Source organism: Podarcis cretensis, assembly GCF_951804945.1.
Source record: "Podarcis cretensis genome assembly, chromosome: 15".
Taxonomy (NCBI): Eukaryota; Metazoa; Chordata; class Lepidosauria; order Squamata; family Lacertidae; genus Podarcis; species Podarcis cretensis.
Window position 1 is genome coordinate 6,831,507 of NC_137185.1, and position 15,521 is coordinate 6,847,027.

Genomic DNA, 15,521 nt, shown 5'->3' on the forward strand with positions numbered 1-15,521 from the left:
TCTGATGATGGGCGAGGGGAGGGCGGGGCGAGAGGGGCGCCCTCCGATTGGGCGCCGGCGGCGGTGACGTGGCGGGTCCCTGCATAAGGCTCCGGCGTGGAGGCGGCGGCCAACATGCAGACTATAGCGAGGCTGGAAGGAGCAGCGGCGGCGACGGCGGCAGCAGCAGCAGCCCAGGAAAGGAGGCAGAGCGAGGCGCGCGCGGGACTGGAGAGCCCGGAGCAGCAGCAGCAGCAGCAGCAAAAGCACAGGCAGCTCCGTCTGCCAAAGGCCTCGTCCCCTCGCCTCCAGCATCGGCCAGGAAGAGACTCAGGGGAAGAGCTCCTTTAATTCGATTTTTATTATTATTCTTTTTTAAGAGGTTGGGGGACCTGCTGGATGTCCTCAGCAGCCCGGGAACGTCCTCGCCAAGCCAGCCCCGCATCCAGCGAGTCCCCATGGACCGGGCCAAAGAGTTTTTGACTCCTGGACTCACTCCGAGCCCATAGGGGTAAGGGAACTGCGGCTGGTCGCTGTTGATTGCTTACCTTACCCCCCCCCCAAAGGATTTTATATTATAGAAAAGGGAGGAGGGCGATTATCAGCACCGATCTGGGGGTGTTCTTAAAATAAAATTAGGAAAAAATTGTTTTTGTTTTGATTTTGTCACCAGAGAGGGGGGAGAGCCTGCGCTTCCCCCTCCCGCTTGATTTCCTAATATGAGCATCGTTCTATTTATATAGCAGACATCATATTTCTCTCCCCTCCTCGCCATCCCTTCCTCTCTGACTCCTCAAAACATCTCCTCTCTCCCTTTTCTTGAGACCCCCCAAGGCTCCTCGTTTTGAGATGCCCCAAGCATTGCAGCCTATGATTTCGGACGATTCTTTTTTTTAATGTTGGGGAGGGGGCTCTGATGTGACTTGCACTTTGACCTCTGACTGCTCTACCTCAGACCTGCGAGGACTCCTTTGTTTCCACCTCCACCCCCACCCCCCATGCTCCTTTACCTTCCAGAATACTGACAGCACCTGATTTGGCCTCCTCGATTGCTCTCATTCGTTATTATTATTATTATTAATAATAATAATTCAGGTTCTTGAAGAAGGCTTTTTTATCTGGCAACAACCTCAGCCACCAGAAAAAGGCCACGAAGAAGATTAGCTTCAGTCTCTGGTTCTTGAGCCGCCAGCCTGGCCTCCTCTGGACGCTGGAGTTTTTAATTTTTGGAAGAATTTTTCAAAGAGAAGATTTATTGATGTTGATGATGGTGATGATCGTTGGCTTTTGAGTTTGATGTTCCCGCCGGGACTTCGTTGAGAAGATCAACTTCTGCAGGCAGCTTGCTCCAGCGTGAAGGTTTTTCAAAAGCGCCGAGCCTGGGGAGGGTCTTCCCTACACCCACCCACACACCAGGGTGTGTGTTTTGGGGTGCTTGTTTGGGGCGTTGATTTCTGCCTCTGCTGTGGACATCTGGGAAGGAAAAGCGTCTCCTGTCTGCCTGCCTCCTCCAGCCTTGCTTGCAAACTTTTGATCCTACTCCGCCTCCAAAAAACACACACAAAAAAAAACCAACAACTCACGACGACATACCCAGCGCCACAACCACAGCCCCCAACCACCCGCCCGCCCCCCTAACCAAAGACAATGGTTCACTGTGCCGGTTGCAAAAGACCCATCCTAGACCGCTTCCTCTTGAACGTTTTGGACCGCGCTTGGCACGTCAAATGCGTTCAGTGCTGTGAATGTAAATGCAATCTGACCGAGAAGTGTTTCTCCAGGGAAGGGAAGCTTTACTGTAAAAACGACTTTTTTAGGTGAGTCCAAAACTTTTTGGGGTTTTTTGGAGGGGGGAAGGGATGGTCTCTTTTGTCTCACTTTCTGTGTTTACTATGTGTTTACTAGGGAGTAAGCCCGTTGTGTTCCGTGAGGTTAGCTCCCGGGGGGAATATGCCCTTGCGCGCTTGGCCCTAGGGAAGCGCGTTTTAGGACTGCGCAAGGGTGTCCGGGGGTCGCAGCTCGCATGCTTGCTTCTAAGGAAGCGTGCATAGGATCGCGGCTTGCATGCTTATTCCTGGGTGGGTGCATCTAGGATCGCAGCTTGCACGCCTACTCCGGCGTGAGTAGGGTCGCAGCTCCTGAGCGCCCTCCTGGAAGTCAGCCCTGTTAAACACAGTGGGAACACGCCGGAGATTGCTCTGTTCATCAACTTTGGGTAGCAGGGAGGGGTTATTTCCCTAACCCACCTCCGCAGAGTCGAGTCCAAGTTAAGGTACCATGCCTGAAACTTTTCTCCTGCTTCCCGCCCGCCCCCAACATTACAAACCACTTTATGTGCGTAAAGGAGAGAAGTAGTCAGTACCATGTTTCGCTTGCCCCCCCCCCCAAAAAAAAATAAAACGATACCTTCCGGGCTTTCCTATCTGCCCTGGGCCCTCTTTGAATTGCCAGGGCTTTCTGGCCCCAGGATACCTGACTGAACTACCCGGCCTCTGAACATGTGCAAAAGTGCTTTTTCCACCACCACAACCAGACGCAAGCGGAGTTAGACTTTCTAAGACCCCTTTTTTAAAAAAATTATTGCCTGGATAAAATATTTGGGGGAGGGCAGGCTGATCAGTCCTCAGGGCAAGGATATTTCTGTTTCGTGCAGCACATTATTATTATTATTATTATTATTATTATTATTATTTTATTATTATTAACTGCAACTACAAGAAAATGCGGGGTCCGTTATGCGTAAAGAGGCTCGTCTGTTTTTCTCCAGCGGGCCTTTGTTCTAGAGTAGCAAGCGAGGACTGATGGCTGTGTCAGCTGTCAATCAGTGCCTGGGAAAAGGGAGGGTGACCTTAAAAAAGAAAATGATTTTCTCTCTCTCTTCTCCCTCCCGCCTCCCAGGACAAGGGGGGGGCGGGTTGGACTTTCTGCAAAGTTCAATTCGGGAAATCTCTCTCTGCGGGCGTTTCTAATATGACCCACTTTAACAAGTCACACTTCCCTTCTCCCCCCCCCCTCCGCCCCCAAACGCCAAATCTCATCACCGTATATGGCCTTTTTCCTAAATCAAACAAAGGACAGAAGGGAGAAAGCGGAATCACTGGAATTTTAAAAAGTTTTTTGGTTTTTTTTAAAGGAAACTCCTGTATCCCCACCCCTAAAATATTCAGAACCCAGTTCTTCAGATCTGCCTGGTTTTCAGACCGGAGAGATAAAATAACTCAGTCGACGTTATCACGATAAGTGAGCGGAATCCTTACTCTGAGGAGACCCACTGAATTTAACGAGCATGACAAACTTCGGTTCGTTCGTTTCAGTAGGTCTACGAAGAGTACAGCTTGGCTGAATACAACCCACGATGTGCGTATATACGTGTGTGTGTGTGTAGTTAGATGCAGGTAAATCTAACAGGATGAATGGATAGATAGATAGATAGATAGATTAGATTAGATTAAACCCCCTAGCAGCACCTTCCTCAAAGGCGGGGAAAGGACTTTTGCATATCATTTTCTGTTTTCCTTTCCAATTTCGTAACAACGTGCAAGAGGCGGGGTTGGCATCGGTTTCCTTTCGGCGCCCATCGATTCAATCGCGAGAGGAAGATCACTGCTAAAGCCACTCTTTCTATGATCAAAGAAAAAGGTCCGAGAGCAAATATATAAACAAAAGGTTTGTGCGAGAGGGGAAGGAGGGATTGACCTTGAATTGCCCAGGTTTCTTCCTCAGTGGAAAAATACGCCACGATCACAGCCCACCCTGATACCATAAAGCTCTTCTTTTGAAAACTGGGCTTCTTTTAGGTGTTTAAAAAAGAGCCAAAAAAAAACAAACATACCCGATCAAACACGTCCTTCTCCTCCCCTTGCCCTGCGAAATTGAATGATGCTCCCCGTCTGGCCAATATTTCGTCTTGCTATCCTTCCAAGGAGGCTTCCTTTTGGCGGCATTAATTAATAATCGTAATTAAAATGATAGTAAACAGCATTTTGGGCAATTTAAAGAAGGTGGGAGGGAGGCCAACTTTAAAAAAAACGGAGGAAAATATGTCTCCTCCTTTTTATTTTTGCTTTATAAGAATTCCGTGGAGGTTCCGAAGGTTATTAAAAACGATGCACGCGAAAGGAGAATTTTAAAATGTGCTTTTATGCAATAAAATGATAATCGTGATAATATGCCATTCTGGCGCATGGAAGCGGTATATAAATTAACATAAGATTTTTTTAAAGCGCGTTAAGTGCAGCGAGCTTCGTTCTCCTCTGTAAGCAAACGATCGAGTAAATACCTTTTTACGCGTTAAGCTTTCGGGGAGCATTTTATCCAAAGGAAGGACCCGACAGGCAACAGAAATAGGATTATCTGAAGGGCTGGGGCAGGGGAGAAAATCTAAACACATGTCCCTTCCAAAAAGCTAGGGACTTCTAAATGCTGCGATCGTAATTTCACCGACTGGAGAGTAAACGCCATTGAACTCAGTCGGGCTTTTGAGTAAACACGTTTGTGGTTACAAACTTAGTAAAAATCCGGGAGGTGAACAGCGGGGTCTTTCCTTCTACTCAGAAGTAAGTGCCGTTGAGTTCAAATCGACTTATTCCCAGGCAAGTGGAGCAAGGCCTTGTGCAATGGCACTTACTCCTGAGTAAACGTACGTGGGGGTTTCCCCCCTTCAAATGGTGAATTTAGGTTGGTTCGCGCCTTTAAACAACCTTCCCCCACTTAAAGCATTCTAGTGAGATGTTCTCCTCTTAATTCCCAATTTATTTTATTTGTGAGCTACTTTCGGAGGTTAGCAAAAATTAAGCCGGCAATGGACTGGGGCGCGCGCGGAAGCAACCCGACTTTGCTTATGTAGCGTTCTCTTAGGCGTGGGGTCGGTTTACAAAAACACACCTACACACAATAATAATTGATGATGATAATAATTTTATTGTTCATGTCGCACCAACCTGGCTGGGTTTCCCCAGCCACTCTGTAGAAGTTATTTTCTCCTGCCGACTTAGAGCACACACGGGGGCTGTGTGTATTGGGAGAGGTGTTAGAATTCATCTAGGAAATCTCCCTCCTTGTCTTTGCAAATTCCAAACTCCAGACGAGCGAAGGAAGCGGGTTCCTAATGCGAGGATTTGCGCCTTGTGCACAATCCCTCTGCTTGTTTGCTGTGAATAAGCCGGGGGATAACTAGATCTGAATAAGGAAATGCGTTTCCGGCTGACGAAGCGATTGGTGCCTGCGTGTCCACACGGCCAGGCGCGCACCAGGGTCCCGTCCTCTCTCCGCCACCCGCAGCTGATCTAAGAATTCACTTTGCACCCGCGCGGGCGACTTGGAATCCTTGTTTTCACACGTCTAGATCCCAGGAACCCCTTGATCTGTGTTGATCCCTCCCGCAGGGGACCCGCTGAAATTAATGGACACCGAGGTCCAGTAAGTCCAATGGGTCTACTCTGAGTAAAGCCACTTGGAAGGAGACACACTCCTTACCCATCTACCTGCAAGAGTTAGGATGGAGATGGCAAACCTGAGTTTCCAAGACTGGGAAGAGTATTTGAGGGGAAAGAAGCGGGGTTTTTTTTTTTTTTTAACTTCCCAAGGCGGGAGGAGAGGAAAAGTCCAGTCCATCGGCTGAGAACTTCCTAAGAAGGAGGCCCCGTCCATCGGCCGCCTTCCTGTGGTTTGAAATGGGCCGACGCCTCGATTCTGCCGAAGCGGCTCTGCAAAAGGCTGCGAGGATGTCAGCGCAGTCTAGAGAAAGGGGAATCCAGAGCACAGGGGTGGGCGGGGGGTAGAAATAAAAGAATTGGGGGGGGGGGGTTGACTGAGAAAAAAATAAGAAAAAGATTGGTTTTAAATAGTTAGCTGGCGCTCTGGAAACCCTTTCCGGTCTGGAGAGCGGAGCGCGTAAAAGAGATGCGTATAAGTGAAAGGATGGATGGATCAGAGCGCGGTCCGAGGCATGTTTACTCGGGAGTAAGTTCCTCTGTAAAAATAATAAAAAAAGAAATGTTTAAAGAGAAGGGAGGGAAAATATGGCTGGCCAAAAAGAACGTGGCACCCAGAATGAAAAGCGCGGTGGAGACAAAAGAGCTGCGGGAGGAAGCGAGGCGAGGGAGGAAAGGAAAGGAAAGATCTCGGCGCGGAAAGGGAATAAAAGCAGCGAAGGGAGAGGTGATGTCCGGAGGGCCAGGGAATTGCCGTGGCTCCGTGCAGGCGAAAGGTCCCCCGGCTGAAACCCGCGGAGAGAAGCTGCCAGCCCGTGTCGGCAATACGGAGCGCCAGATCGGGACCCGGCTCCTGATTCAGTCGGCGGCGCTTGCTGTTCTTTGAGCTTGGCGGAGGGGAAATAGGCTGCGGGGGGGGGGGGTGAGCTAATGTTAGGAGTCAGGAAGGACAGTTCCTCGTTAAAAGGATGACCTGCCCCCATTGTTAAAATCCACCTGCTCTCTGTGTTGCCCCTTCGCATCTCGGTTATTTTCCTGCGAGCGATCCCGCACCCTCCCCACAAAATAAAACAACCACAAACAAACTAGTTTGCTTTGCCCCCTCCTCAATACACCACCCACACTGGTCCCGAGAGGCGATTTCCTCCCTTCCCCATTGCAAGATGCCATCCTGTGCAGGTCTACTCGCAAGCCAGCCTCGAGAGGGGAAAGAGGATTGTTCCCGGATCAGTGGGTGCCTAAGGCCCGCTTAGGCTTCGGAGTTGTAAGTTTCTCGGGACTTACTTCCGAGTAGGCAGGGGTAGGCTTGTCGGTGTCAAAAGAGAGCCTGGCTTCTTTCTGCTTTTGGGGCCTTCTTCCTTTTCCATCAAGTTTCTAGTCCCTCTTGTCCCGCGTCGCCAAGAAATCGCCTGCGAGCAGCCTCGGCTAGCGGGACGAAAGGGCTTCCTGCATGCAATCATTCCCAGCTTCACCAACCCCGCCGCTTTTTCCTTAATTATTTTATTTTATTTTATTTTATTTTATTTTATTTTATTTTATTTTATTTTATTTTATTTTATTTTATTTTGCACCAGCAACCCTCTCCCGTGGAAGAAAAATAAAGAAATCTGATTTTAAAATAATAATGATACAAAAACCAACAACACTCAAACGCTTGGTAAGATGCCATGAGCCAAACCTATAGGTAAAACGGGCTCCTTCCATTTTTTATGCCCACCGTGTGTGTCCACGGCTCCAAGCACGTGGGAAACATTAAACCCGCTAACCCATTCGACGCCTTGATTTCCAGGCGGCATTACTCCTAGGTAAACCAGGTCGCTAAATAGGCATTCTTGTATCTGTCTCTGTCATTCCTTCGTCCCTTTAATGAAACAATTCGCATTTGATTCCTACTTCCCTCCGCAAGAATAAGCAGCAGTCGGCAAACGCCGACACGTATCTTAAACGGTCGTGTGCACGCGCGGTGCTAGCACAAGGGAAGCGCGTGTTGGTTGTGGTTGTTTTAAGGACCCGCTGGTTTCAGTGGGAGACGGTGAAGCGCGCCTGGCCTGTGCGGTTCAGAGCAATGGGGCGGGAGAAAGGTTTCGACTTTGGCTGAATCGCGATGCTTGCCTGCGCACTTGGGGACAAGATGGGGAATAGACGGGCGACGTTACGGACCCCTCCTCGCTGAACTTCAGGCTTGTGGCTAAGACTAGCTCGGTCCAGCAGACCTTGTATAGCCCCGTGGGTTTCTCTCCATGAGTTGTTTTTACCCACACGGCTCCGAGACGCGAATATTTAAGCCGTGTAGAATAAACCTCTTAGATGAATAAATGCAACAAATAAATGAAATATTTCTCTCCCCCCCCCCCAGTTTTCTCTCTCTGAGATGCGTTGGGTTGCCTCTAGCGTTTGGCCATTCTGAGAGCAACCCCCTCGCAGTTGATGGAGCTAAGTCAGCCGCGTTGCAATGGGTCTACTTTGAGCAGGACTAAGCTTGGATACAATCCATATGTTTACAAGTGACTGGACTGGCGGTTGTATATAGCACAGTGCCTAAAAATGTATTTTCGTGATGTGATTTGCCACCAGCAACTTATAGGCACACGCATATCCGCATGCAAACGTATTCGTTGATATTTAGGATTAACTGCATACTTCCAGGTTCAGGGAAAACTCGTCTGGAGTGTCGTTTGGCGCTTTAAAAAATCGGGCAGATTTGTAGACAGAAACAGATACGCAGCACACCAAATATATACTGCATCTATAGATTAGGTACTTTATATGTCATTGCGTAGGATGAACAGTGTATAGAAGCTCTCTAGTCGTGGAGAATTGAGGTGGTGGGGGGTGATCTTCGTGTCTCCTCGAAAGTAAGCCCCATGGCATTGCATGGCAATTTTTCCAACGTAAAGCTGCACTCCTGGCGCGCCGGCAGCATGGAAGGTAATGACATCGGGGTGTCGTATCCCTACTCAAGAGTAGACCCATTGAAATTAACGGACTCGCGATAGCCATTTCCAATAATTTCAGTATGTAGGTCTACTCTGAGTAGGACTAGCGCTGCCGACAACCCGTACAGTTTGTTCCCCCCCCCCCAAATCCACGTAGAAATAGATGCTTCTGTCCCGGAGTATTTTAAACTGGTGGAGGCGATGCAGCCACCCAGAAGCATTTTTCAGGTGGCAGTCCTAGGCGCACTTATCTGACAGCTGAGCACTACTTGGGAAGGGGCGGAGGGGAACGACCTTACTTCCGAGTAAACGGGTAGATAAGATCGGGGTTTCGGTGTGGGGAGCTGGAAAGCAAGGGCAACGAATCTTTCATTGGGTCGAACCTGTTAGGTGTGCCGAGTAGGAAGATTCTGGATCGAGAATAAAGGAATCTTTAACTGAGAGAGAAATATTATTTAAGTGTTTTGGGGAGACAGTTAAAAATCCAGGTGAAAATTGTGTGTGTACATATGTGTGTGCAAATCAAAATACAAAATAATAATATTTTTAAATTAGTAGTACACATTATTATTATTATTATTATTATTAATTTCCCCTTCAAAACATGTGAAGAAATGACCACAATTGTGGTTTCTCTCACACTTCTATTTGCATTTTCCCCAAAGGACCCTATTTGCAGTCTGGACCTGCCAGGGTTTTTATTCAGGAATAAAGCCCTTCTTCATCTTAGCCATCCTTTAGGATAGAGACATGAATCAAAACAAAGACTCATTAAGCCTGCACAAACTTATCTGGGAGTATTCAGTGGGGGGTTACTTTTGAGTAGGACACAAGTTGACCATCCAGTCAACAAAAGTCCCCTGGGTTGGTCCCCATTGGTAGAAGATTGCACTGCACCTGAGCAAGCAATGTATGGAGAGATCCAGCGATGGATCCTTTGGGGCCATTGATACCTGAGATCGATGCTTTCAGGAACAACGCGCGCGCCCCCTCACCACAGTTGTTGTGATTGTAATTTTTAATACTGAATTTTAAATTGTTGCAACCGATACCTGGGACCTGGTGGCGAAGGACGAGTAATAAATTGAGATAATATCAATTAATTCATTAATACGGGGTGACCAGATCAAGAAGAGCAGTCAGATCTGCGCAGGCCTTTTGGAGGACAGATTCAATATCGAGGCAAATAAGCTTGCCTTGCTTCTGAGTGCGACACACACCCCCCCCCCCTACTCCTGGGAGCTTACTTGTCCGTACACCTGCACGGATCAAGCCATTCAAGGATGTGTTTTCCGTAGGACCAGCCCCAACCCATAATAGTTGCACCAGAACAAAATGGGCTGGGATAGGGTCACAATAGGGTCAACTATATTTCTAGACGGGTGAATTGCATTTCTCCCATCTCTGGGTGTGGGGGAAATATATGTTAATGACAGGGGACAGAGCCCAGCAATGGGGAGGGGCAAGTGGGGACGAGCTCATTTTTTGGGGGGGCCTTGTCCCCCTTGTACTTCTCTAGCCTCACTCAGGGCAAGCGAAGAACTGGTGGTTCGAACAACCTTACAGTAATAGATGAAGCCGCCTTGTATTAAATGCATCTAGCTCAGAATAATGGACCAGGCTTCCCTATGGATGTCTCTGGCAGAGAGAGAATCTTACCCATCACCTGTTTCCTGATCCTTTGAAGCAGGAGATGCTGAACTGTGGGACATTTCTGCGTGCAAAGACCTAGGCCATCCTTTGGGTTAATCCCAAGCGAGGTTTGGTTTTGGATAGGTTATTTTCCACCCACCTAGAGCCTCACGCCATCCCACTTGGCCAAGGAGATCTACTGCTTCTTTTTTTGGCAGGGAGGGAGCCATGTCGAAAGGCATCACACATCTCCCAAATTCAGCTTTAATGCTTATTAGGGCGTCTCCCAAATTCAGCTTTAATGCTTATTAGGGCGTCGTTAATCAAAAGTGTCAGTCCTCTGGAGAGGCAACTCCGTGGCATGCCTCTCTCCCATCTCCCTGTACAAACTCCCTTGTCCTCTTTCCAGGTCAATTACAGCTGCAGCAAACCTTTTATTTATATTCATGCTAATACATTTTGGCCTACAAAGTCTGGCCAACCTAGCCATTTGTGTACGTGGGAGCAAGCCGCCCCCTCCGCTGAATTCACCAGGACTTACTCCTGAGTAAGACAGGGCAGTTAGGGCAGCAGCCTTGCTACCTTTAACCCTACCCAGGAGAAGGAGCCGATGTCATGAAAACTGGAAGAGAGCATGCAGCCGATTCTCTTATTCTTGGCATGGAAGGAGCCACAAGGCCAGAGATGGCAAGCAGACAATTGGAGAAAGCTTATAAGAATGTCCTCTGCCTGTTTCCTCTCCTCCCCTCTCTCTGTGGAAGGCAAGGCTATCTGTGGTTAGTGGCCATGATGGCTGCGTTCTGCCTTCACTCTCAGAGGCAGGAATGCTTCTCAGTTGCTGAGAATCGCAGGATGAGAGTGTGCTGTTGCGCTCAGAAGCCCTGCTTGTGGCCTTTGCATTTAGGCACCTGGTCAAGCCACTAGGAGTACAGGACCCTCAACTAGATGGGTCCTTGGCAGGACTCTTGTTTACGTTCTCCAGTTCCCTTCTCTTGCAGCTTAGGGAGAGGGGTAGGAAGAGTGGCAGGGGAAGGGTTGGAATCCAGAGCACCAAGAGCATCTGAAAGATCCTGGAAGCCGAGAATATTAGTCTTGCGGCTTTGCTTGGGGAAGGGCTGTGGGTCATGGGTAGAGAACCTGCTTCTCATGCAGGAGGTCCAAGATTCAATCTACAACAAGCAAGGCCAGGAGAAACCTCTCGTTTGAAACCCTGGAGATCCGCTGCCACTTGGGGTAAATAGTACTGAGCTAGAGAGAGTAATGGCCTGACTTGACTGGTACAAGGCAGCTTTTGTGTTCCCATGTTTAGTTCATTAATTTGTAGTTCCCATGTTTCTTTCATTGCTCTTCTTTGTAATCCTGTATATGCGGCCATTTATTAATATTTCTGTAGCTTAGTCTGGTGTGTCAGCATTATTAGGTCCTAGTTGTATGACAGTTAAAAACAACAACATCTTCATATTTCTAATAATTTCTACCTGAGTTTGCTTTTTTCCTCCTCCCTGCCTAATCAGTTTTCCTTTTATGTTGTGGCTTTATAGATTGTAAACCTCAGGATGCAGAGATTGCTCTCCCCCCGCCCCCTTTGCCCCTTTTTGTTCATCTAGGAGCTCCTCTGGGAGCCTCTAGGACCCTCCGGATTCAAAGAAGCTTGGGATTCCAGACCCTTGTCCAAGGGACCACTGGAACCACATAGAAAATGATCCAAATAATAAATAAGCAATGTAGAACTTTACAATCCTCTTGCTTCTGCCCCTGTTCTTTTTACAATGTCCACACAACAACCCTGTGAGGTAGGCAGTGCTTAAACTTTGAGAATAAAGTACTGGGGTTGTAGCCTTGCCTGGAAGCCACACTCTGCACCCCCAAATCTCATTAACCCAAATTCAGATTTGCTGGGTATGCAGGCTCCTTGCTGCTCGAACCTGACTTTCTCCCTCCAGGCTCCTCCTATTATCCTTATTAGCAGCTGCTTCTAGCCAGAAAGAGATGCTCAGCACAGCCTCTGAAGATTATTTCTATTGCTTCTACAGCCAAGTCATACTGCAGAAAACAGGTTCCAGGGCAACATATCCCCAGCTGTTGATCACTCTTATTTCCATAAAAATAATTTTAGAACAGTGGCTGAAATATGCCTCAAACCAGCTAGAGAATCCCTTGGGTGGGAGGTGAAGGTAAACAGGATCGTATTGGTACCCAAGAAGGGTAAGTTTATGCTGGTTGGCCAATGCGGGAAGGAGATGGTGGTGGAGCCTGTTCCACACCATATATTCAAAATGCACATGACTTCCCTTGAAGCAGGCTTCCTCAACCTTGGCCCTCCAGATGTTTTTGGCCTACAACTCCCATGATCCCTAGCTAGCAGAACCAGCGGTCAGGGATGATGGGAACTGTAGTCTCAAAACATCTGGAGGACCGAGGTTGCGGAAGCCTGCCTTAAAGGATCCTGGGTGCTGTAGTTTGTTAAGGGGTGCTAGAAATTGCACCTCCTTGAGGGGAAACTACAGATCACATTATTCTTTTCTGGGCGGTACACTACGTGCTTTAAATATGCGTTGGGTGTGCTTTAAGTATACGGTGTAGATCTGTATTGCATTGTATTATTATTATTATTATTATTATTATTATTATTATTTATTACATCGTACCTGCCCTTCTCCCAAAGCTACCAGGGCAGTTTATAGCAATTAAAACACAGAAATAATATTTACAATGCAATACTATGCAATATTTAAAGACAACTTACAATCACAAAAAATAAGATGGGTCCTTAAAGCGTACATCTCGGGGGCCCAAAGGCAAGGTAAAGGGGTGCAATCTCTCCTTGCGCCTCGGTGGGGAATTCCACAACTTAGGTGCTGGGCTGCCACTGCCACTCCAAACTTCTGAGGGCAATGGAACAAGCGACAGGGCATCCTCCACCGATCTCAGCGCTTGAGAGGGCCTGTCGGAAATGTTCCACTTCAGCGTACTTCATTCCGGCACTACCCCAAATAAATAAATAAAGGGAGTAGAAATGAAATGTTAGAGTAGAATACCCAGCTTCAGGATACTCCATTCCATTCCACCTCCTGCCCAGTTTTCCAATCCCACCCACCCCAAAAAACCACACCATGAAACCCATAGTCTCTTGGCTGGATTTTTAAAAAGAGTTCCTTCCATGGGTTTTTGTTCTTAACGCAAACCTCAGGGTTGCGCTTCAAGGTTGCTGATGCCTCCCTTTCTCGTGCACGGATGGCGCCCTTTTGGCAACCTAAAGGAATGCTCTGCGCCAGCTGAGCATCAGGAATAGAGGGAATGTTCCTTATTAAATATGTCTGTCCATGTCACAGTTTGGGGTGGGACGTAAAACAAAAAAGGACCAGGCTTCAGCCCGTAGGAACCTGCAGTCCAGATTTCAACCTTGCAGGGAAATGAGAAGGAAAGGAAAGGCTAGAGTAAGAAATCTGGGTTTGCCAAATTTAAAAAAAAAAAATTAATCTGCTTTGCTCTTGTGCTTTCCAGCAGCAACCTGCATAGCCGATATTAACAGGTGTTGCTTATTATCTTTAGGCCAGGAACAAAATTCATCAGCTGGTTTTCCTGCAGATCATGTTGTGCTGCTTGGCGCAGGAGCAAAGCAGGCGAGGGTTTTCTGTTTTTGTTTTCCCCCTGGTTCGCTGGGAAGGGATGGTGGCGTTTGGGCTCTGAGCCAGGGACACTTTGCTACAGGGCTGAATAGGAAGCTTTTCAGCACTTCTGAGCGGAGATGCAAATAAGAGGACAGGCACACAGACTCCGCCTAGGCCCCCTCTGTAAAATATCTGTGCTTTTTCAAAACTTGGGAAGCACAAAGTGTCCTTATTTTAACCTAGGAGGACAAGGTGCAGAATGGGATGAGGAATTTTCAGTATTCAGTAAAAGCTCAGCAGCCTATTTTGGCATCAATAGATAAGCATCCCCCTGAACTGAGCTTTATCGTTTTTAATTGCTTTTAATTGCTATGCTTTCGAATGGTTTGTCTTACTGCAGTATTTTAACTGAGGGTGCTTAAATGCCCCATTTGAACTGTCATTGCATATTTTAATGGTGTGTTGGTTTTACAGTTGTAAAGTGCTTGGAAGCCCTGTTGTCCTATAAGCGATATATACATTCATTATATATAAATTAATTGTCATTAGTGGTAGAAGTATTTGCAGCTTCCCTCCCATGATACACGCTTTGTGCAGAACATGGGTCCGTTTGTTTCAAACGTTTATTTCAAAAATTTACATCAAAACCCTAAAGCACTTGATCAAAACAGAACCACACTGAAAGAGTTACAGCATTCTGGCATGAGAACAGCAGCAGTTAAAACAAAGATATTTGGAACCTCGGGTTAAAAAGCAATTTGAATAATAATAATAATAATAATAATAATAATAATTTTTTTAAAATGTGCCCAGGGTCTGTTGAAAAGCCAATAATGCAGGAACCTTAAAAAGAGCCTTCTACTAAGTCAAACCACTGGGCCATTTAACTCAGTGTTGTCAACACTGGCTGGCAGCAGCTCTCCATGGTTTCAGGCAGGGTCTCTCTCCTACCCTGATCTGGAGATGCCAGAGATTGAACCTGGGACCTTCTGCATGCTAATAATAATAATAATAATAATAATTTATTTGTACCCCGCCAATCTGGCTGGGTTTCCCCAGCCATTCTGAGTGGCTTCCAACAAAGATTAAAAATACATTAAAATGTCCCACATTAAAAACTTCCCTGAACAGGGCTGCCTTCAGATGTCTTCTAAAAGTCCGGTAGTTGTTTATTTCTTTGACATCTGATGGGAGGGCGTTCCACAGGGCGGGCACCACTACCAAGAAGGCCCTCTGCCTGGTTCCCTGTAGCTTTGCTTCTCACAGTGAGGGAACCACCAGAAGGCCCTCAGTGCTGGACCTCAGTGTCCGGGCAGAATGATGAGGATGGAGACACTCCTTCAGGTATACCGGGCCAAGGCCATTTAGGGCTTTAAAGGTCAGCACCAACACTTTGAATTGTGCTCGGAAACGTACTGGGAGCCAATGTGTTATGTGGTCTCGGCGGCCACTCCCAGTCATAGCTGTCAACGTTTCCCTTTTTTAAAGGGAAATTCCCTTATTCCGAATAGGATTCCTCGCAAGAAAAGGGGAAAGTTGACAGCTATGCTCCCAGTCACCAGTCTAGCTGCTGCAAAGCCTTGATAAACTAGGATTAGCGCCTAGGCCACACCAGTCCTGGACCCAAAGGAGCAATTTGCTTTGTCATTCATCTTGTTATTCATCCAGGTTACCACAGAGCCTTAGAAGGCGGCCTGTCCTATTTCACCACAAGCCAGCCTATCTGAACCTCTTTTCTTCAGTTATTTTTCATAATTTCAGTTGCCTTTTCTTTCTAATGCAGTGCTTCAGGACGGACAGCAGCTTAGCTGGGAAAACATATCCCTGCAGGGAGAGGCAATGATGGGATCAAGAAAAAAGCATCTCCTGTTGAATTTCTGTCTGCTGAGTAGCTATTAAGTACATAGGAGTTAGGGAGCAGAAGCAGCTGG

At 47.4% G+C, this 15,521-nt stretch overlaps 1 protein-coding gene across 2 annotated transcripts in view; it reads left to right on the forward strand.

Moving 5' to 3' along the window:
• Positions 1–138: 138 nt before the first annotated feature.
• The window catches only part of LHX1 (LIM homeobox 1), a 52,697-nt gene continuing 37,314 nt past the window's right edge, over positions 139–15,521 (forward strand). For both annotated transcript variants that reach the window (XM_079955773.1, XM_079955774.1), the window contains exon 1: positions 139–1,796. In XM_079955773.1, the coding sequence (XP_079811899.1) occupies positions 1,627–1,796 (170 nt within the window). In that variant the 5' untranslated portion in view covers positions 139–1,626. The remainder of the gene's footprint in view (positions 1,797–15,521) is intronic.